The sequence below is a fragment of the Alosa sapidissima genome, chromosome 7 (genome assembly GCF_018492685.1).
Source record: "Alosa sapidissima isolate fAloSap1 chromosome 7, fAloSap1.pri, whole genome shotgun sequence".
Taxonomy (NCBI): domain Eukaryota; kingdom Metazoa; phylum Chordata; class Actinopteri; order Clupeiformes; family Clupeidae; genus Alosa; species Alosa sapidissima.
The window spans coordinates 30822365-30845972 of record NC_055963.1 but is presented as its reverse complement, the minus strand read 5'-3'; the positions used below and the strand labels follow the sequence as shown (position 1 = coordinate 30845972).

The following is a 23608-nucleotide window of genomic DNA, read 5'->3' as shown; positions in this document are numbered from 1 at the left end:
TGTAAGGCTATTTGACACCATTAGTTCAAGTGTGGTTTCAGTGGGGTTTCACTTCGAAACCACGCCTGATAGGCCTACTAAAATTACAGAAGTTAGCCATCTTACTCAGACGTCCATGTAGGCGTGGTGGACAGGAGGAAGTTTTTCTTTTTTCTCTCTGAACGCAACTATATGCATTCCATAAATGCCTCTCGAAGGCTAAACCCGAAGAACAGGTGTTTTCATAAAGCCCAGTTTTTTTCTCTCGGTACACAACGCCCTCTGACTGACTGGCTTATCACATGGGTGAAACGGCAAGAAAAGTGTGCCCATGTCTTGAGGCATTATGGACACGAATGTTTGGGAAATCAGCTGACAGTGGAGACAGGTCCAGTAAGGAGGAAGACGGATTAGATGCCAGAACTATTGATAACCCGATGACAAGCACCTCGCGTTACACGTCGCACTCTTTCAATGGAGTCTCTCGACCAAGCCATGGTCCAGAAAGCGGCATTTACCGGGCTCTTTGGTCTTTTGAAGCGCGGGCAGAAGATGAGCTGTCTTTCAATGGGGGTGATCTATTCAAAGTAATTAATCGCAAAGGCGAGTGGTGGACTGCCCAAAAAATTGACAGGAATGGACGCACACTGGCAACGGGCATTGTGCCATATAACTACCTAGCCAGTGGAGAGACCGATGACGCTCAGCCGTGAGTACCTGCTACATCCAAACGCAACCAACTCTTCTTTTTTTCTTTTCTTGTCTTTTAATAGATTCTAACAACGTTTTTTCAAATAGTCAACAGTTCAGCTTTGTCAGATTACACATAAAATACAGTAGGACTATGTTTAAATATTTGCAAAGCAAAACTGTATTTCAGGATTTTCCAGGATATTCAGGAGTTTCAGGATATTCCAAATAGAGTAAAAAGTTATAAGCCCTATTGCAGTTTCACTGGAAGGGTCTGTCAGACTCATAAAGTGCCTAACATAACAGATTTTATGACAGTCCTTTGTTACGCAAATTCGTGGTTACTGATTAGTAGCCTGGGTGTTCCCATGCTGCCTTGCGCGCGATTTGATTCACGCTGCTAAGGCAGCCTGGAGACCATGGAGCAAATTTTCGCCTGAGATAGGGAACCAATCACAGAACAGGTGGGAAAGCAAGACGATGATGAGCTATGCACAGACACATTTGATAGACATCCGTGGCACCCAATAAACGGATCTGGGCATTTTTTTCAAATATGAGAAAATGAACGTTTGGTTCCCAGACCATGTCTCATTGAGAAGTGGTGGCGCTAGCCAGGCTCTGATTAGGCTACTGCTGGAGTTTGGTCTTTTAGCATAATGCAGTGTTTCCCATACATTGACTTATTTGTGGCGGCCCACCACAATATCAACACTGACCACCACACAATGATTTTCCAGGTTGTACTAAATTGTGCTTAAATCTGGTTAGCATCATAACCACGCTGCGCTAATTTGTTAAAAACTGTTGTATTCAAGTTAATTCTGCAAACCTACCACCACAAATAGAATTCAATTCTGTGGGAAACACTGTAATGGTCTTTGTGTTCTTCATTATGTGATGAAAACAACTCTGTGTACATGATAATGACACTGTATGGAAGCCCATTTCGGCCACTTGGAGAAAGAAAACCAAAATTCTGATATACTAAGTTGAAATTGTAAGATACCACGTCATAATTATGAGATACTAAGTCAAATTTCACTTTGAGATATAGTACTCTTATGAAATGCCTGAAATTTCAAAGTTTTGACTTATTTCGAATTCTTGACTTTTTCAGAATTGTAGTACGTTTTGACTTAGTATCTCAAATTCTTGACTTTTTCATAGTTTGTGGATGTTTTTTTTCCGGTTTGTGTGTTCCTGTAGAAACTCTTTATCTCTATCTTTGTCTTTATCTCCATGTCAGTAACATTCAATGCTGACCAGTTAGTTTTGGTGTGATAGGACATCATGATATAGTTTGGTAGGATACAAGCCTAAAGGACAGGTGAAAACTCTCATTTCAAGACAAATTATTTACTTCACATGTTTGTTTTTGACCTTTTGAAGTGTCATCACCATTGAATTGTTCCAAAGCAAACAACATCTGCGTGTGTTTAATAATTAGCCTTACTGTAATTCATATTATTGCATTCCGTAAAGAATCCTATTACTGCTTCCTAGTCACCACACCAACGAGTATAGAAGTTAGGCACCACACCTCTAATTCTTTTCACATTCTCTTCTCAATGTTATTGGTACAATATGACCTATGTCTTGTGTGTTTCTAAGGTGGTTTTACGGGAAGATGAGCCGCGTTGATGCCCTCAGTCATCTCATGTCACCCAACAACAGTGAGGGCACTTTCCTCATTCGGCTCAGTGAGGCTTGCAATGGAGGCCACGTACTTTCAGGTGAGGGATTACTGGAGTGTGTGTGTGTTTGTCTAACTCTGTGTCAGTCTTTGTGAGCCTTTTGTTGATGTAACAAGAGAGAAGGAAATGTGCGCCAACTGACGGTTGCCATCTCTATTTCTCAAACACTGAATAGTATAGAGGTCCTCATCAGCTTGTCACTTCCACTTTTGAAAGATTTTATGACCAGAGCTGTTTTGTGGTGGCTTACATTTGCTAGACCCCTATCTCACCCTTCATTTATGTTATTTTATTCTCCACCAAAATCCACAGTCAAGGTAGACAACCGTGCAAAGCACTTCAAGATCTACCAAACAAACGGGAAGTTCCATTTGGACCCTTCTAGAAGCTTCTCCACTCTGCAGGACCTGGTAGAGCATTACAAGACCCACTGCCTGGCTGCAGTGGACTGTCTGGGCCAGGCCTGCATTAGGGTGGGTAGGAGTTGTGATGCTGCAGCTTTCATCTATGTGTTAATGAAGTTGCAGGAGATAATGTGGTTTGTAATACGAGCAAGTTGATGTTAAACTCTCATAGTTCTCATTACAAGAGTTTGACAGAAATCTGAATATCTCCGGCCGAGACAGACGTCTGAGTATCTCGAGTCTGGTGCAGTTAGATAAATATATTTGCATTGCTTAAAATTCAATTACCAGTAAAACACTTTATTTATCCCAGAGGGGCAATTTATTTCATCATGCAGTCATAGAGATACGACATAACACAACATATAAGACAGGACAAAAAAAAGAACAGGACAGACAGGGGTGTAAGTAAGTGTGGGGGATTAGTCCCAGGAGAGGGAGGAGGAGAGGGCTGGGAGCATATTCAAGTTCAGAAGGCAAATAACCTCAAAAGTATAGATAGCCTTCCTCCGATTAGTCCTAGTAGCCAAAGGACAACGCAGACGTCTGCCAGAAGGCAGCCATTCAAATGCTGTGTGTAGGACGTGGGAAGTCTTCTAAAATGCAGTTAGCTTTCCGTAATGTTGTCTTGTCGTACAGTGATGTCAGAGACTGAAGAGGGTGGCCAATGATTTTAGAACATGTGTTCACAATGCTCTGGAGGTGCTTCTTGTTTTGAATTGAGAGCGAGTGAAACCAGCTTAAATGAAAAGGTCAATATGCTTTGAATAAAGGAGTTGTAAAAAAATGTTGAGAATGTTCCTGCCTCCTCCAAAGGTAAAACACCAGTAAAAGACTCATGTCTTTCTTAAATGCCTATCCACGTGAGCCTTGTTGTCCCAGGTTTCCTCACTGTTGTGCTATTTGAATTGTGGAATTGTGGAATTCAAAGTGCACGTCATCATGGCTGAAGGTTTTAGGGGCATAAATGAAGTTCAGGTGACGGACAGAGCGATCCTTAAAGACTCGATTCTACTCCATTTTACCTTCCTCTCTGCCTCCCCATCTTGGTATTTGCCACACGTGTTACATACTCTTTTGATCCCGTGAGGGAAATTTGGTCTCTGCATTTAACCCAATCCGTGAATTAGTGAAACACACACAGCACACAGTGAACACACAATGAGTTGAAGCACACACTAATCCTGGCGCAGTGAGCTGCCTGCTACAACAGCGGCGCTCGGGGAGCAGTGAGGGGTTAGGTGCCTTGCTCAAGGGCACTTCAGCTCCGGTTACAAGTCCAGAGTGCCAACCAGTAGGCCACGGCTGTCCCTTTTATGTGTTGCTGCATGATGTTGGTGTTGTAGTGTGGCTAGAGGTGGCACTCTTCCCTCTGAATGTCCTTTGGATGAGACATTGAAATGAGGTCCTGACTCGCTGTGGTCATTAAAGATCCCATGGCACTTATCGCAAAGAGTAGGGGGTTCCCTGGTGACCCGGCTAAATTCCCAACCTGGCTCATTCACTCTGGCCCCCTAATCACCCCCCAGTGTAATTGGCTCATTCATCTCACTCTCCACCATTGGTGATGGTTAGTGAGGTTCTCCCTTGTAAAGCGCTTTGTGTGCCTTAAAAAAACACTATATACAGTGGGGGAAATAAGTATTGAACGTGTCAACATTTTATTTTAGTAAGTATATTTCCAATGAGGCTATTCACATTACATTTTCACCAGACATACAGTAAGTATTAACTCAGAAAATCCACACATATAAAGAAATCCAAATATTTAAGTTCATAAATAAAGTTATGTGTAATAAAGTGGAGTGACACAGGGAAAAGGTATTGAACGCACCAACTGAATTTTTCTTAAATACTTTCTGGAAAAGCCTTTTTTTGGTAATGACAGCTACTAGACATTTTCCTGTATGAAGAAGCTAATCAGTCACAGTATTCAAATGTGATTTTGGCCCATTCTTCTAAAGAGAAGATTCCTGTGTCCTGGTCTTTAGTTCCTTCCACAAATCTTCAGTTGGATTTAAGTCAGGGCCTTGACTGTCTTTCTCTGACACCAATTGAGAGTTTCCGTTGCTGTATGCTTTGGATCGTTGTCCTGCTGGCAGGTCCACCCACGTCTCATCCTCATCATCCTGGTGGATGGCAAGATTCTCCCAGAATAAAAATGGCTCCATTCATTATTCCTTTAACTGTATGAAGTCTGAGATGAAAAACAGCCCCACACCATGATCCAAACTTCACTGTTGGTCAAGTTAAAAAGTTAAATTGTGCTCTTGTCTGACCTGAATACATCTCTCAATATTTCATAGTCTTGTCCAAATGTTGTTTAAACTTTAAACAAGTTTCGACATGTTTTTCTTTAGTAATGGAGTCTTGCGGGGTGAGTGTGTATAGATGATGGAGTGATGTTCCATCCACTTTCAGATAATGGCCCCAATGGTGCTTACTGGAAGAATCTGAAGTTTTGAAATACACCTGTAACCAGTCCCATTGATATGTTTTGCAACAATAAGGTTGCAAAGGTCTTGGGAGAGCTCTTTGCTTTTACCCATAATGAGATGTTTCTTGTGTGACACCTTGGTATTAAAGGTATCAAAGAACTTTCCTCTGTCGCACACACTATTTATTTATCCAGCACCAGGTTTGCAAATAACGATGTCCACAGACAAGGTAGAATATGGTATGATTTTATGAAAGTACGATGTATTGCGACATCAGATGCAAGTCAAATTTGTAGTTTCTTATGTCTCATTCCATCGAACTACAGATCCGCTACCCGATCTGGCAAACTTACATAGTGCGGTTATAGCCGATAGAGGGCCGCGAAGCGAATGCAGAAGTGCCGTTCACCCTGTTACGAGTTGATGAACCACTGAAATGATTTTGGAAACATTATTTTAAGGTACAAAAAACTCTTTAGTGTTGCTTTAAAGAAAAACCTTTTCTTATAACATCAATATGTACTAACACATCTGAGTTTAATTTGCACAGATAGGAGGTATAATCACTTTCCAACTACTTACAGATTTCAGCTGGTTCCTTGCATTTCCTTGCCTTGGTGTACTGCTTTTTCTTAGCGTGTTCAATACTTTTTTCCTGCCTCATTTCACTTTATTACACATAACTTTACTTATGGACATTAATGTTTAGAGTTATTTATATGTGTGGATTTCCTGAGTTCATACTAATGTCTAGTGAACATTTCATGTGTATAGCCTCATTGGAAATATACTTACTGAAAATGTTTTTGACACATTCAATACTTATTTCCCTCGCTGTAAATGTAAAATAAATGCGTTTCTTGGTAGAATTTCTCTCTCAATCCATTTTTAAAAGGAGAAATTCAAACAGGATGTGGTTCTGCTTTGTGGCTACCATAGCGCCATGGTGACTGTTTCATTTTCTGCACGGGAAATATTGGTTCATACACCATAGATGGGGAACTGGAACAGAGAAAGAAAGCACTATCCCTCACTAATAAAAAGGCTCTGTCTACCGATTCTCAACACCCTATTATGCTGTCTGTGTATATCAGTTTGTGCATACCGGTATATGTATAGTTTGAGCTTACTAATTATTTTACTCAGTGAATGTTTTGCTTCATTGATTTCATTTACCACCAATTGTGAAACATACACCCTACTTTCCTGTCTGTCTTTCATGCCACCAGCATGTCTGTGTGTATGAGCGACGTATGAATGTAAAATTCATGGCTCTCCATGGCTTTTCAGAAAGAGCCCACGCCTCAGGACCTGTCCCACTCCACTGTGGACGAGTGGGAGCTGCCAAAGGAGGAGTTCACCCTGGAGCACCGGCTGGGTGTGGGCTTCTTTGCCGAGGTCTACCGGGGCAAGTGGAAGAACCGCATCAGTGTCGCCATCAAGATCCTCAAGAACAATGGTGAGTGGTGTGTTCCAGAGAGTCCCTGTCTGTGTCTTACGATCCTTTTTCTAAGGGAGGCCTGTACTGTATGTTCTCTCTACTGCTGCAGCCCTGATTAAGGGGTAAGTGAGGGGCTTTTTTTTCATGCTTCTAGAATGAAGGGATGAGGGGTAATAGTGAACTGTTGCTCTTGTGCCCTCTCTGTATTTAGATCAATCATGTTAGGCATTGTCTATAACTTATGGGGTTGTGTAAGCAAATCCATCGGAAGTGTTTAAACTGAAAAACAGAACATGTGAAGAGCACAATAATAGGAAAATGAAGATGCTACTGATAAGGACATATCATGCCCTCAGGGGTATGTGATCATTGTGAGTCCGGAGGCAGTCTGATTATGATTATGATTATGATAACTTTAATTATCTCAATCAGGTGTATTCATTTAAATCAATCATGTTCTTGTTAAACGTGGAAGATGAAAGAGTAAATGAAACCCATTTAGTGCAGAATTACCTAGAGCAGCATCATAATCTATTACATCCAGCTGTGTTCAGGTTAACCTTATTATTATTCAGCAGCCTAGGATCTAATGCTCGCAATGTGTTTAACATACCTTTATCCAATCTATATATGCAAGTCCACCACATCTAAGCCTGTTTTTCTGTATTTACAGTAGTGGATTTTTGTTTTTATAGTATTTTTGTTTTATTTTTGCGTTACTGCATTTACTGTACTGTACTGTAAAGTGTAGTACTGCGATGTACAGTATTGAGTTGATGTCATTTGTAAACTTTCAGTACTTTCATTTTTGGTTGTTGTGAAAAACTTAATATAAAACAAAAAAAAACTTCACAGAATGCTATCTAATGAACTGAATAAAAGCAGTGGAAATTAAAGACTGCAGTGTTTTATATAAAGTACACTAGTGTGTTGCTGCCAATCTGAAAGTGTATTCATATGATGCAAGTGTGTATCATCAGAGTGACATTTTGACAAAGGATTGGTTTTGATAGCAGAGTTTCAATTTGACATAGATGTGAATGCTTTATTTCCCAGTGTTGTGTCTTGTGTGCTTGTGTGTAAAGTTTTAACACAAAGTTTTGCAAAAAGTGTTCAAGCAATGTGCAAAAACTGTAATACCAGACAACTTTAACTTACCATACAACGCTCTTACCATTCCCCTCCCCTCTCTCTCCATCTCTGTCCCTTTCCTTCTTGCTCTCCATCTCTCAGAGTATTTGAACCAGCAGGAGTTCCATCAGGAGGTGCAGATTTTGAAGAAGCTCAGGCACAGGCACCTCATCTCCCTCTTCGCCATCTGCACCTCCTCAGAGCCCTTCTACATCATCACTGAGTTCATGGAGAAGGGCAACCTGCTGGACTTCCTCAGAGGTAAGAACAGTGTCCACTCTTACCCAGCAGCTTTGTTGCCCTCTGTAGGACAAATCGTGATATTGATGCATTATAAGGATGGGCCTGGTGTAACCTGTGTTGTTATGACCACACCTGCCCGGATTCGAACATGCAACTCGCAGCACCTTTGGATTGGGAGGCGAGTGTGACAGCAAGGGAGCCTGTCTTACTAGCATGTTTCTTAACACGTTAGGATGGAGGTTTACCGAACATACATATTGCACAACTACATTTTAATTGCTAGAGCATTAATAATTAATTAATTGCTACTTTTACAATATATGGTTGGCCTGCGACCGTAATTGTGTAAGTTACAAAAAAACAGTGATCTTTAAAAATAACTGAAGTACTATTTTAACAAACCTGTTGTTTTTAGGAGCAGCAAGATATGCATTTGTTGTCTATCTGTTTGATGATAATGGAATAATCTGTAGCATTTACGATGTTGTTGTGAAAACATCCTATATTTTTACCTCACACTTTCATATTTGTAGCCCAATCTGATCTGGGTTTGTATATTGACCCTTTATCAGTGATGTGGTAAAAATAAAGCCAGATAACAACGTTATTTACTTGGTTCAAGAAGTACACGTATGCAGTGTGTGGAACTAAGTCTCCTCTCGCCTTTCCTCTCTTCTCTTTTACATCCTTACAGGTCCAGAGGGGAGGGCACTTGACCAGGTGTGTCTGGTCGACATGGCCGCTCAGGTGGCTGACGGGATGTCCTACCTGGAATTGCAGAACAGTATCCACAGGGACTTAGCGGCACGCAACGTCCTGGTGGGAGAAAACTACATCTGCAAAGTGGCCGACTTTGGCCTGGCTCGGATCATCAAGGTCACTCACTCGCCCATTGCTGAACTTAACTACAGTGTGGCCTGCCAATGTCTGCCACACACTTCAGGCAGTAGCTGGTCTTGTGTATAGATTTATTACTAGTTAAAGACCTGTATTATCTAAAATATCTGTATGTCAGTTCACAGTTTTTCTCAGTTGCTTTGGCACATTTCTCTGATCAGAATGGTAATTCTCAAAAGTGTTTGTTCAATATCATCTTATCACTTGCACATCATTGAAGCAGTTTCTCCCCATTTTGAACAAATAATGCTTTTGTACATCCATGCACAAATGTCTGCTGTTTTTTTAAATTTAAATGGCTTCATGTTGGTCAAAATGCACTATACTGGTTCCCTGCTTACAGTTTTTCTTGATCGTTTTGATGCTTGTGTCAACTCTGACATCACGTTCTCAAAACAGTTAACATCCGTGTCTGAACAAAACCACTCTGGCCAAAATGACACATTTTGCTTGTGAAAGGCTGTTACTCTCTCAAAACACTTAAAACATGCAGCAAAAGCAAATTTTGCCTTCAAACAACACATCCTGTCATCAAATCACTGTGTGATTTCAATCAATCATTACACACTGGACAAAAAAATGCAAAATATAGTTCTCAAAATTAGCATTTTTGCTATGTCTGTTCCATTTCTTTCTCATTTTTCTGGTATCAGAAAAAAACTGAAGACTAAATGTACTGAATAAAAAATAATTGTATTTGTCCCAAGATGTAACTGTCATTGACATGTAAGACTTACAGTAAGCACCTAGACAAGACACATTTCATTTAACCATTTTTCATCAAAATAGACCTACAGTAAACACTTTTTGTACTGTTTTCTTCACCAAATAGGCTATACAATAATTTATCTAAACGTGCCTTAGATCCATACCATTTGCAAGTAGCAACACAGAACAGACATGGCATCTCTTATGGATAATGAATGATTGCTGATTCAAGAATTGTGCAAAGGAGTTTCACACAGGTGTATCAGAGATTTAGACTTATGCAAGGAATCTCTACCACCTGTGAACATATGTTTTCCTTTTGTTCCTTTGCTGTTTTGATTGATTTGAATTGATTTGGGTTTTTTTGAATGACATCTGTGATACAGTAACCCTGCATTTGCAAGAGATGACTTTGAAAGTGTTCATGAAGACCAAGTGGATCCCAGTTTCCTTAAGCAGGTCAAAGCAATCGAGAAAAACTGTAATAGGCCTACCCCATAAAACAAATTGGTCTTATTTCATCGCTTGTGTCATTACATGCAAATGTATTGAACTAGTTGTCATAACTAGTTGCCATAGGCGGTCTAGCATATATAAATATATGTGTTTTATTGGCATAAATATTTGCTTTTGAGGCATAAACTAAGCATTTTGAGCAAGATACACGATTTTGCAGGTTATCAGTGCCGTTTGCACTAATTGTTTTGAGAAATGTGTTAACCATTGTGCAAATGACCATTATGATTTGTGAAATGGACCAAAGTTACTGAGAAAAACTGTAAATATCTAAAATACTGTATCTGTATCTTAGTTTTCATTGTTTCATTTCAGCAAATTGTCCTTTCTTGTATTTTGCTCTTAATCTTAAACTATCAATTTGTCACGTTCCAACTGCAGGAACCATTCTACGTGTCAGAAAACAAGAAGATCCCCTATAAGTGGTGTGCCCCAGAGGCTATCAGCCACGGACGTTTCTCCAGCAAATCTGACATCTGGTCTTTTGGTATCCTCCTTCATGAGATTATGTCCTATGGTGGAGTGCCTTATCCAGGTATGCCCTCACATGATATTAAGGCTTTGGAAACTGGGTGCCAGAGCAGACCTTGGCTTCTGTGTTGATATAGATGTAGGGCTACAAAATCTAGGGCATGCACATGGCAAATAGCTCTTATGTATATTCAGTATGTAAGACTAAGTGATCATACATTAATCTGTTTTTAATATAAATTACTGAAATGTGATCCTGATATATTTATTTTTTCATGACAGGATATCAAACCAATGAAGTTTATGATCACGTCATGAAAGGTTATCGGATGCCTCAGCCCGTGAAATGCCCCAAGTACATCTATGACATCATGCTTTCCTGCTGGAGTGTCAACCCAGATGATCGACCAAGTTTTAAAGACCTGAAGCCTGACCTTGAGAACGTCAACCGCTACGAACTGGCATGAGCGCACTAAAAAAGACTTGAGATGCTATGTCAACTTAACACCACAAGGGGGCAACAAAGGAACACACTGGAATAGGGAAGTTCATAATCTACTGTGAAGGAAAAGCTTCAGCCACCCCTCTTAGTTTGAAACAGAGTTCCACTCTAGCTGATGTGATACCATAGCATGCATCTGTATTTCATGTTGTAGTTACGTTGGTTTGAGAAGTTTCTCCTTCCTGATGTACAAAGGAAAACAAAGAGATGTGCTCCATTATATTGAGGAAGTTTTGAAGGGCTAATGCTGTGTGAAAGTGTTCCAGTGTTCCAGTATTTACCTTCTCAAACTGTTTCAGATGCCTTATGGGCAGTGAAATGCCTCAGAGGTAAATCTCCTACACATATCTGAATAATATCTGAGCCTATCGGAGTTTGTTTTCCATAATCAAGACCACTGTTTGGGTTTAACTAATATGCAGTATTTGGTTCAACAACTTTTACAATGCCATGAAGTTAATTGTCCTTGTCTGTGGCACATTTGACATAATCCAGGTCTTGAGACAGTCTGACTGTCTTGAGACAGTCTGACAGTGCTAGTTATTGCCACTGGGGGCACATGGAGAACAGTAAACACATTATCGTGTGACAGATGTCAATTAGTATTGTGTGTGGAGCTGTGCACCACTGTACATCTGTTTATACATCCTTAGGATACTGTCTGTCAGGTCACATTTATTTGTTAGGCAGGCTATGACAAGTTATGACAGCTAGTTCAACACATTTGCATGTAATAACGCAAGCGATGAAATAAGGCCCATTTGTTTTATGGGGTAGAACTATTCTGCAGGGAACCAGTATAGTGCATTTTGACCAACATGACATTAGCTATTGAAAATAAAAAAACAGCATTTGTACAAAATCAGTTGCATGGATGTACTAAAGATAGGGAGAAACTGCTTTAATGATGTGCAGGTGATAAGTGATAGGATAATGTGGAGTTTGAACAAACAGTTTTGAGAACTTTAATTCTGAGAAATCTGAGAAATGTGCCAAAGCAACTGAGAAAAACTGTAATACTGTATGTATCTTTTCATCAAAATAATCCACATACTCAGGTTATGTAAATAATTTAAATTAAAAATGTTTTGTATCAGCCTATTTTCCTTGACCTACTTTGTCGAGAATCTAAATGTATACCTAAATGTTTGGACCCTTTAATCAAATATATGAATTGTCCCATCAGTTCAGTACTCAACACAAAGCAGAATTATGCATGATTTTACCACTTGTACTGGTATATGGCCATGCAAACTTGGTCATGTGACACATAAAAACACTTGTTGTAGGTTATACATATGGTCTAGAATGGACAGTCCTGTTAAAAATAAAGGTAACGATTTTACAGAAAACACTGCAAACTGTTTTGCTGAAAGATAGCAGTTATGCTAGAATGATTATCTGTAGGCTACCAACGGTGCTGTTTTTTTTTAATTATTTTTTTTTACTGCGGGTGTTTTTTGTTTTGCTTTGTTGTTTTTTTGCTCTGTTTTTGTATTCATTATTCATTTACCTCTTTAGTTTCTAGACTCAATAGACTCAAAACTTCTTAGTTCCGCTTAAACCTTTCAACACATGAGTCTTACTTGTATGCTAAGCTACTTGGCTTTGCCACTAAGACCCTTTGAGCTTTGGTCACATGCCATAACAGCAAACATGGGGGCCACATTTTGGAAGTGAGATATTTTAAGGATTTCACCTCTGGCACATTTCCCAGAGCTACCACGCCGTATGTGCATGGGTGCAGAAACGGTAAGCTATCGGCCCTGCATGGGCTACAGGTGGTTTTGATGTGTGACCTTGGCTAAAAGCCAGTTGGATGGAAAGATGATAACGGGCGTATTTATTCGATTGATATTTTTAACTTTTTAACATAAAAACCTGTCATAACACATTTGATGATGCGAAACTTACTGTATGCTCAATTGTGTTTTTGCAGTCTGGTATGGTGTGTTAATCTGTGTATGTTTCATCATAATAGCTTATTATAGTTTATGACAAAAAGATGTGTCATTGGCCGCATTTAATCCCACAGCTCCACTTATAGAAAATGGGTCAGTTGCCCAGAATGGGATCCCTGAGTCACTGGTGCCACTGCCATACTCCTCCATGTTGTCTGTGTGTGTGTGTGTGTGAGAGAGAGAGAGAAAGAAAGAAAGGGAAAGAGATGGGTGATGAGAGGTGGTGTGAGCTAGCCTGGTTAGCATACAGACCTTCTCAATTATAATTGAGAGTAGGTCTGGAAAAGGTTCAATGACATACGACTTACAGCAGGGGCATAAATAGCAGTGAAATTAAACTTAAATGGGTGCATTAAACTCTTACCAAATGGTTTTAAATGCAGTTGTTTACTCAATTCGAAAAATACTCATCCATGCTGAATTAGCAATTATATGGCGTTCCCTTGTTTTAGGGACATTGGAAATAGGCTTCATGATCTTGGCCAGACGGACCTGCAAATCAAAACCCAAATTTGCCAAAGGTTCGTATGGGTATTCCCAAGCAAGAAAGAGAGACAAAAGGAGTGTGTGTTTGTGTGTGTGTGTGTGTGTCTGTGTCCTATACTGGGCCAGCACAGGGCGCTCAGCCAGTTCCTTTACTTTACCAGCCAGCCAGAGGAGAGCCAGATCCAGGGTCAGTGAGTTTGGCACCCACCTCAGAAGGAGAGAGGTGCACAGGGGGAGCTTTGTGTGGCACTCCCTGCTGTGGGACACACTGGGCCTGGAAGAGCAGGGGCGCTGCTTACAAACGTGACTTCACAAAGTAAAAGTCCTATCATTATCTTCCATCCATTCACTAAACCAGCTGACTCTAAGCTAAACTCTTTAGTCAGGTAGGTGAGTGAATTACTGAATTCACCTGTTTTAAGTGCACAGGTAGAACCAACAGATGGTTGGACTTTTACTTTCTGAAGGACAAGCCTCGAGGTCAGACACAGAGCCACACCAGACACACCAGCCCATCACTAGCATTCAGGGGAGAGCTCCTAGCTTTCCAAGGGGTGTGGCACTTACTGTATGTATTTATGGGTAATTACTGTAATGTGTGTGTGTGAGAGAGAGAGAGAAAGAGAGAGAGTTTGTATTGCATTGGTCATAACTGAACACAGTGCAGGCTGTTTATTTGGCATAGATGCATGTTATTGCCCTATGATGTGTACATTAGCTCTTAAATAAAGAGAGACTGACTGTGACATGTGTTTCAGCCTGTGTATCCTCATGCATGCCACCTGCACCTCCATGCTGTATGATCCAGTATATGTAGGAAAAGGGGGGCAGTATAAGAAGAGGGGTAGATACCCTCAGATGTTCTTACATAAACCAGATCATATCCCTTTGGCTTGTGCAGCATGCGTTCATCAAGGTCACAGACGAGGGGACTGAGGCCGTCTTAGGTGTCCTGAGTTACGAGCCTAGGAGTCAGCAGCAGACAGCCAGCCGATCTGGCCTGGACGACTTTAAATGCTCCAGGCTGCTGCCATCTCACTTTGTCCTTTTAACACCTGCGGAGCGGTAAGTCCTTCCTTAAGTCTGTGATTTGGTTGCTTTCTACCAACATGACCATAGAAATAGCATTCAACTGACTGGTATAATAGCTTCTGAGTGTGGCCTGAACTGGTTACTTTACCTCTTGAGCTGTGGTGATAGGAAATTAACCTGACCACGTGACATCATTAGACCATGACCTATAATTGTTACTAGATGCATGTGCCAACACACAGGCCCAACATAATTCTAAACTGTTTAGTGATTGATACATTTTGAAAATGGTCATTGATTGTACACACATATCTACATAGGCCCAACATAATTCTAAACGGTTTAGTGATTGATACATTTTGAAAATGGTCATTGATTGTACACACATATATACATAGGCCCAACATAATTCTAAATGGTTTAGTGATTGATACATTTTGAAAATGGTCATTGATTGTACTCCTTTTTATCAAGTCTTTTGGCACCATAACACTGGCATGCTCTGACAAAAACCTCATTGTTGAATTTGTTTTCCTTGGTTAATCTTCATCAGCTTATACGTGATCCCATCAAATCCCTAAACCTAGCTGATGACTACCTTTATACCATTGATGAGTTGCCAATTTAGCCTAAACCACCTCTGGTGGTTTGATAACAGGGTCACATTGGAGAACAGCAGGGTTGTCTGAAAGTATGAGTCAGATTAGCCTGTACTGACATACTATGCCCGACGCATAATGTGCTTTAAGGTGTTCACACATATCATATTGCTCTCATCTTAGGTGTTCACTTGACTCAGCAATTCAGCGGGTGATGGAGGTCTGTTACTATCCGCAGACACACCTAACTAGATACTGTAACTACAGTATGACGGCCATCAGGACTGAGGACTGACAGTGTCTGTGCAACTCTGGTCTCATATCACACTGGTAGTGACTGAGTTGTGTTGGAACCCCAGTTCTGACCACCAAGGGCCAGGCACCACTTACCCATTGTTTCCATGGTGCAACTATAAACACACTGGGCAACTCATTCTACCAACAAGGAACCACTCAGGAAAAGAGTCTTGAATTTGACCTAGCGTTTATGGCTGGTCAACACAACAGACACTCATCAGAGGGCCGCAGTGGGTGGTTGGGGATATACAGCTTGATCATTGAATTAAGATAGCAGGGAGCAGATCCAGTCAGTGTCTATAGACCAGATGACAGACATGTAGTCAATGCCAATGCCATTCCAGAACAAAAAAGCCTCCTTGACTGGTAGTGGAAGTGTTTTGCTGCCCTGAACAAAATGTATATTTTCGGTACAAGATGCCTTTAATGGTCTCCAGCTTCTAACCCTTACCCTTTACAGTCAAATGACACCCAAGCTTATCTGATTGCATGGGCCCAAACACGTTTCACCTACTGTGTGCTCATGTCCACTCACTAGTGAAGACCTCTCTGAGGGTAATGAGATAGCGAGTTAGCTAATACTGGTCTGTTCTTATCTAAGAGCCCAGCCTGTCATCCTCTAGGTCAGGGGTTCCCAAACGTTTCCACGACAAGGCCCCCCAAATACCACTAGGTTCTGGCCAAGGACCCCCTTGATGTGTTATTAAACCCATCGACAATACTACGGCAAATGTAAAAATACATTAAGCTAATCCTAATAATTATTTTAGCCACAAGCACTTGGAGCGATGGAGCACACAGTGTGTAAAAATTGCATTTGGGGCTTTCTGCTATATGAGAGCTATCACTTTACTATTATTCCCAGTCATTATCATGGAAAATATAATGTTCAGATATGCGACAAATTATTCTAATGGCATTGTATAACAACCCTCATAGTAAAAGGTATATTTTACATTTTTCAAATGTATTTATTTGTTTCTTTTATTTTTCCTTCTAACTTGCTGAGGCCCCCCTGGCACCCCCCTCGCGGCCCCCCAGGGGGCCCCGGCCCCTACTTTGAAAACCACTGCTCTAGGTCAGTGGTTCTCAAATGGGGGTACCTGGGGGTACGTGAAGGCACTCTAGGGGGTACGTGAGATTTTAAAATATACATATATTTAAAAAGTAGAATCCATGCAAAAATACTTTAAAAACAATTATTTAATAAATATTTCAGGAAAATATAAGTTTTTAATAAATTAATTTTATATTTCAGTAGGCTATTCAATATCATTATCCTAAAAACCCAGAGTACCCCCATACCAGGATGGTTCGACCCAACCTTTCACATGCCACCTGCCATCACCTGTCAATCTCAAACAATGGAGTCGTGGTTGAAGCGTAGCGGAACTCTTGTGCGCTGGTTAGGGGGTACTTGGCTGAAAAAATATTTCAGGGGTACATCATTGAAAAAAGGTTGAGACCACTGCTCTAGGTCCTCCTCCCACTGGCCTGTAACTGTTGCATGCTCCTGTGAAATTCCTCATCACCAGAATATTGACATCACGAGACAATGATCTCCAGCCTGTGTACTAGTCAAGCTTTACCCCCAAGCACCAAGTAAAGCTGATTACCTTTCATCAGTTTTGTCTGAAAATGTCATTTGTTTATTTGTAGCCAGCTTGTCTTTGCCAGCCTGTCTTTACTGTAAATCATGCAGTGATGTAAATCACTCCCACATCCTCACTGTGTTAGCATAGTCAACACAAAAGGCCCTTTTGTCTTTCCTCATGACCGCTCTTCTAGTTTCAAATAAAACATGTCCCCATGGCTTCACAGGTCTAATTTTCAGGCACTTCTCATAACTCCAGACAGGGCACTCCTCAGGCACATAGCACAGCAGCGTGTGAGAGAAGACCATGCAGGGAAGCCTTTTGGCCCCACTCCCCGTCTCCAGCCTCTCTTCCTCTCTTCTTTTGTGCCTTGGGGTGCAGCTCACCTTTGTGCAGACTAACCTCTCCTTGCTTCTGGGAGTGAAGCTGGGAGAGACGAAGAGGGCTGAGCAAGGCTCGCTGCTCCTCCTACTAAGGGTGGGGTGCTGTGGTTCCTCTGCTGGAGTCTAGGCTTTTTCCATCTGCACTGGCTTTGGTCTAATTTTACAAGACCTTCTCATTGTTACTTGACAGATTCAGGTCAATACTGAATGATAGAGTTGGGTTTTTATTGTGGATGAAGGCCAACTTTGTGTAGTGCTAAAAATTAATCTTTAATCATTATTATGAGCGTTATTTACTTAATTTATTTACTTTCAATATGTCCATCAGGCACAATCCATGTGGGTTAATTGATTATGATCCATTTAGTATTCAATACTCAGATTGTTTTGGATCGATAGAGAGAATGGTGGAGATCCATAAGGACTCAATATTCACAGCTCAAAGTCTGATGCATAATAGCTTCTTGCTGTGTCAGGATGATCTTCACCCTCTCATAAAAAAAGACTTGAGTTGAAGCCACATGATTCTTTCAGTCCTTTCAGTTTGGATAATCCAGAGCAAGAACACAGCTCATCTATAAAGCCAAGTAATGCATATGGAGATATGCCATCCAGACTTGCTTTTCGCTAGAGCTGTGCTAAGGTAATCACTAAAAATATTTGTGCTGTTTAGCTGGACTTTATGCAATAGAAAAAGTGAAGGTGCAGGGGATGTCGTCAGATCTACAGTTGTTGGGGTAACTCTTACTTCCTGTTGCTTCATTCTGCTCTCGACCCCCCTGTCCCCCCCACCAGACTTTATGGAATTCTCCAAAAAGGTCAAGAAGGCGGGCAGAAGGTGGGCTGTTGTGTATGGTTATAAGGGGGGTGGCAGAACCGTCTCCTTAGCCAATCACGCGTGGCCTAGGAGCACACATTGCTGTGGGGCACAGGCAAGGAGAGCTGTTGATATAAAGATCCAGTCAGGCTGAGGAGTCCATCTGTGTGGGTTCTTACTGCTCCAGCTCACCACCACCCCCACCCCCCCATCTCTTCCTCTCCCTCCTCTTCCTCTCTCTCTCTCTCTCTTCACTGGGATCTTCTGCTTCGCTGGTCCCATGTGACAAAAAGGCTGTACCTACTAAAGAAGTCAAGACCAGGAGCATTACATAACACTACCAGGAGAGCAGAACAGTGAGTTTGCTTTTGCTTCATCTCAGTGGCCTCATCGTTATCTGTCCTCCATGCTAGATTCTGTGTAGCTTCAGATACATGGCTACAGCTATAGCTTTAACAAAGCTGGTAGATTTTTATGTTTTGTAAGAGACTTCACTGAGTTTATAGTATATATTATGCAGTCTTAAGGCAAACATTGTCGTTTTGCACTCATTGTTATTGTGAACTTCAGTTGAAACAGTTATGGGGGGTGTGGTGGGGAGTATAAGTGTGCCCCCACCCTCTTGTTGTTTATCTTTCTCGTGGGTCCCACACTGGCAAAAACATGTTGGTATTTTAAGCATCTGCTGCTAGACTGGAGGCCCTGTTGTAAGCTCTACCATGCCAGAGAAACAGCTGATGACCTCTAAACTGATCCCCACCCCACTCTTTCTCTATTTCTCTCTCTGTAGCTCTCTATTATCTCCATGTGTCTCTCTCCCTTTTCTTTCTCTCTCTCTCTCTCTTTCTCTCTCTGTCATATCTGCCCCTTTGTATCCAATTCTCCACTACACGTTGTGTCTCAGCGTTTGTCTGGTAACTTGCTGACAAAGGAAATCAAAAAGTCTGTTGCATCACTGAACATTTCATCCAAGCTTGTTGTCAGGTTGACCAAAGTCCTCCAAGACATATGGATTAATATCAGCCTGCATGAAGCAAATCAAATTTAACAGATTAAATGTTAGACACTTTGAATGTGTAGTCAATAACCAAAACTCTCTCTCTCTCTCTCTCTCTCTCTCACTCTTCCTTGAGAGATAAATTTAGAGAGTGAAAGGTTGTTATTTTGATAGAAGTGCTTAGGTTCACATGAAGTAGGTCAATGTGTGTGTGTGTGTGTGTGTGTGTGTGTGTGTGTGTGTGTGTGTGTGTGTGTGTGACTGTGTGCGACTGTGTGCATGTGCGTGTGCATGTGCGTTTGTGTGCACATGTGCACACAGAGACTGAATTGAAGGTAATTGATATGACATCACAAGCTAGGCTGTAGTGGAGGCTAAAAGGAAGTAAACACAGCTTATAAACCTGAAATTTCAGAAGTAGAGTTTATCCACCCCTTATTAGAGTTTATCCACATCCCAAAAGAGTTTATTCCCTTTCCCACGCAACTTTTAACATTCAAATATCACTCTGTATTATTATCCATATTCACAATATGTACCCTCATCAACACTGTACGGACCATTAAATATCACTGGTATTGTTATAAACATTGGCCAATAACCTCCACCATCATCAAACATGTTCTGAATGCCTTTTTTAAAAAGCAGATACCGCATTGGTACCTTACCATGATCACAGAATTCATGGTTTACACACTTATTTTTACCCACTTATTTTACCACTATACACCTGAAGTCTTCATTTTAAAAATACACAGCAAAAGGTATTGGGTCATGCTTATATAGCCTAGCCCCTGTCATGTTTATCATGAAAACACTTTCAGTTACATCACCTGGCAAGTTACACAACATGATGGGGCTTGATAGAGTGGAGGGAAAAGGTGCTGATTGAAAGTGATGGGAAAATCCAATCATAGAAGCAACTGATGGAAAAATCGATGGCATTGAAAGCCACCACACAGACTCTTGGCTCAGAGTAAACAATACCAGGCATGTAATGGTGGTCAATACGGATGGTCTGTGCCTTCAGCAGCACTGATGATACCTATCCACAGAGACCAGCAGACACTCAACTTCAGATGTAAACCTTATTGAGTAGTTGATCTGTTGAAGTTACACAGATGGTTAAACCTTAAATGCTGACCCCATATGTCCCATTTGGTAATCTGAGTCTGCATGTGGGGTATAGGCTACTGACTGGGACACTACTGGTGCTCTGGGGAAATGGAATTGCAGCTCTGTAGGTCATCTGACACAGTTCTGATTCTCAGCATTCTTATCAGAAAACCGTAGGAAGTTCCACTACTCTGTCAATATCATCAAATCCCGTCTTTAGATAAATGGCTACTGAGAAAAAGATTGAATATATTCACACATGTCATTGAAGAAAAAATTTGAATACACACATTTCATACACAACAAACTAATGAAAAGGTTTCCACTCTATGCTTTAATATGACTTTTGTTGTGATTTTTTTTCTTCCGGATTTTTCTTTTTCAGTGAATTTCCGATATCGGGACACTGAAAGACCAGGCAGCATGAAACTTGGTGGGCATGTAGCCCCATAAGAATGATACAGAATCATTGTTTTTTGCTTTGATCCATCGCCCACCCAACGCACTGGGCCCCCCGAATGGAGGGTAGTATCGAGAATCATAGGGCCTAGGATGACCAACTTTTTTTGTACGTTGGCCATGTCAATCCATCCTTTATCCACTCATTTGAGGTATAGCGCCACCTAGTTAAAAATAAAAGCAAAAATTAGGTGTTGTAATCGCAGGTATCTTTGGCTGACATGTTCAAACCTGCACCTGTGAAATTCTGTTCATGGGGGGGCATATCAGCTACACACACACACACACACACACACACACACACACACACACACACACACACACACACACACACACACACACATGCACACACACATATATAAACACACACACATGCACACATACACACACACACACACACACACACACACACACACACACACACACACACACACACACACACACACACACACAGAGAGAAACACACACACTCACAAGCGAACCCACCCACACATACACACAGAAGCACACATACACAAAAACAAACACACACTATGCACTCATTTACATACACAAAAGTAGGGGATGGAGACAAATTGACAAGCAAAATGTATTTTTGCGGAGAGAATGTGCAGGAAAGGGCGGCAGTCATATTTTGTACCACTCTACATCTAGTTGATTTATTCTTATGTTGTAAAGTATAACAAATTTGCCATTTTCATAGATTTAGTTGTCCTATGCATGCTTGAATTATGATCTATTGAAATTATGATCTATTGAATGGCTTTGTTTTGGAGAAGTCAGTGTACATTTCTTCCTTCTACTTACTCGTGAATAAATTGCCTCACAAATTTGGTCACATATTTGCTGACAAAGCTCAGACTGAAATACAAATATTTTGTATGACCTTTGCCTTACATGAGCCACTGCAGACAAGTTTGCGATGAGTCAACAACTTTCAGCTTTATTTAGCATGATGTGTCTTTGGCCAGGTGGTCATAGTATTAAGTTTGAAAGGGATGTAGTAGCCAAACTAAACAATATAGTTAAGTACGGGAATAAATAAATAAGGTCATCGTGGGTATGAATGGAAATGTTTTTAGATGAAAACTACTTTTTAACATACTGGCATTATATTTATGTAGGTTTGTACAGAATGGTGTCTCTAAGTCTAGTACCATACAGGAGTCAAATTGGGTAGGTATAATATTAACAGTCTTGTGGGTAGAATAATAAGTGTGAATGGGGGTAAATGATGGCTCTTCTGGCTAAACTGCCAATTCCCCTTCACTGCTCCCGGCTTCCTCACACTCCCTTTCCCAGATTTCCCTTTCCCCTGGTGTGAGTTTATCAGCTGTTGTTTTGACATCCTAGTAAGAAAACTGAGACAAAAATTGGTTTCTTCTATAATACCAAAGCCAGCCTCCCTATGGAAAGTAGGAAACAAGTTGTTGAAGCAGTTTTTATGTCAGTTCTAGACTATGGTGATGTGATATATAGAAATGCTACTACTTGTTCACTTAAAGCCCTGGACTCAGTCTACCACTCTGCCCTGAGATTCATTACTGGTGATGGCTATAGCACTCGTCATTGTGTCCTCTATGGTAAAGTGGGTTGGTCATCTTTGACAAAGAGGAGACATGATCATTGGTATCTGTTTATTTACAAAGATATGTTGGGAAATTACCAGGTTATATTTCAAACATGCTTGTTTGGAATTCTGGTCCCTATCAGACCAGATCAAATGACTGTTTGATGCTGAAGGTTCCTCATATCCATTCTAAGTTGGTTGTTTTGTTATGGTGCCCCTACTTCCTGGAATAATCTTCAATGTATGTAACCACAAAAAATTCTATGTCAAATTGTACCTGTTTTAAGTAAATGTTATTTTATTATTATTATTAATATTTTATGTATTTTTATTTTCCCCTTCCTCCTCTATAATGTTATGTAGGTTATCTTATTATTTATTTTTATTTTGTTTTATTTACCACAATTATTATACTATATCTCTTGTTATTTCATTGTTACTGAAATCTCAGCTTTACTTAAAATGAGGACTACCCTCAGTGAACCTCAACACCTACAGTGTTGCAAGTGTTTGGTTGTTTTTTTCTTGTAAAGCCTCAACTCAGAAGACCTCAGGGTTTGACGAATGACTAATATGGTTCTTCTGGTTATTTTTTTGAACCTGTCAACATCACCCACCAGTCCTTATCTCTGCTGCCCCTGATAGTGCTGATACAGGGTGCTTCGGAAAAAAAAGAATAAAAAGGTTAACAAACATGGACTCAGTGTCAAGAGCTAACCTTGATCCTCTTCTTCCTTACTGTTTTTCTTTCCAGTATATTCTGAGCACTGAACCCTTCCCCAGTTTTTTAACTGTGCAGCCACGGATCTGACCATGACCAGTGTGAACTCTCCTGCCTGCCTACTTGCTCGGAACCAGTTCTATCGCAGTGAGTTTGCTCTATTTTTAACTGTGTGGCTCTGTTCCATGTTTGCTCAGTGCCTGACCAGCAAACTGCATGTGGAAAACTTGTGGAGCGTTATCCAAAGTGTTTTTTGCCAAACACCGCACCCTTACGAGTGGAGTGGAGATCGGAACAAAATGTTCCTGTTTGTCTCATTTGGATTGGGGACATTAGTGTGAACCAGACAAACAACCAAATAGTTTAATCTATGAGATCAATAAGGATCCATATATCAATTTGCAGACTTTGAGTAGAAATTATTTTTGCCTGTATGGTATAAATGTCATAAACTATAA

General features: G+C 40.7%; 1 protein-coding gene across 1 annotated transcript; it reads left to right on the top strand.

The window, feature by feature from the left end:
• Nucleotides 1-147: 147 nt before the first annotated feature.
• On the top strand, nucleotides 148-12213 carry ptk6b (PTK6 protein tyrosine kinase 6b). The gene is made up of 8 exons (XM_042096926.1): nucleotides 148-688; nucleotides 2284-2405; nucleotides 2679-2839; nucleotides 6499-6667; nucleotides 7883-8041; nucleotides 8718-8899; nucleotides 10526-10679; nucleotides 10898-12213. Exons 1-8 carry the CDS (start codon nucleotides 282-284, stop codon nucleotides 11080-11082), a joined length of 1539 nt encoding a protein of 512 aa, XP_041952860.1. The 5' UTR covers nucleotides 148-281; the 3' UTR covers nucleotides 11083-12213.
• The last annotated feature ends 11395 nt before the right edge of the window (nucleotides 12214-23608 follow it).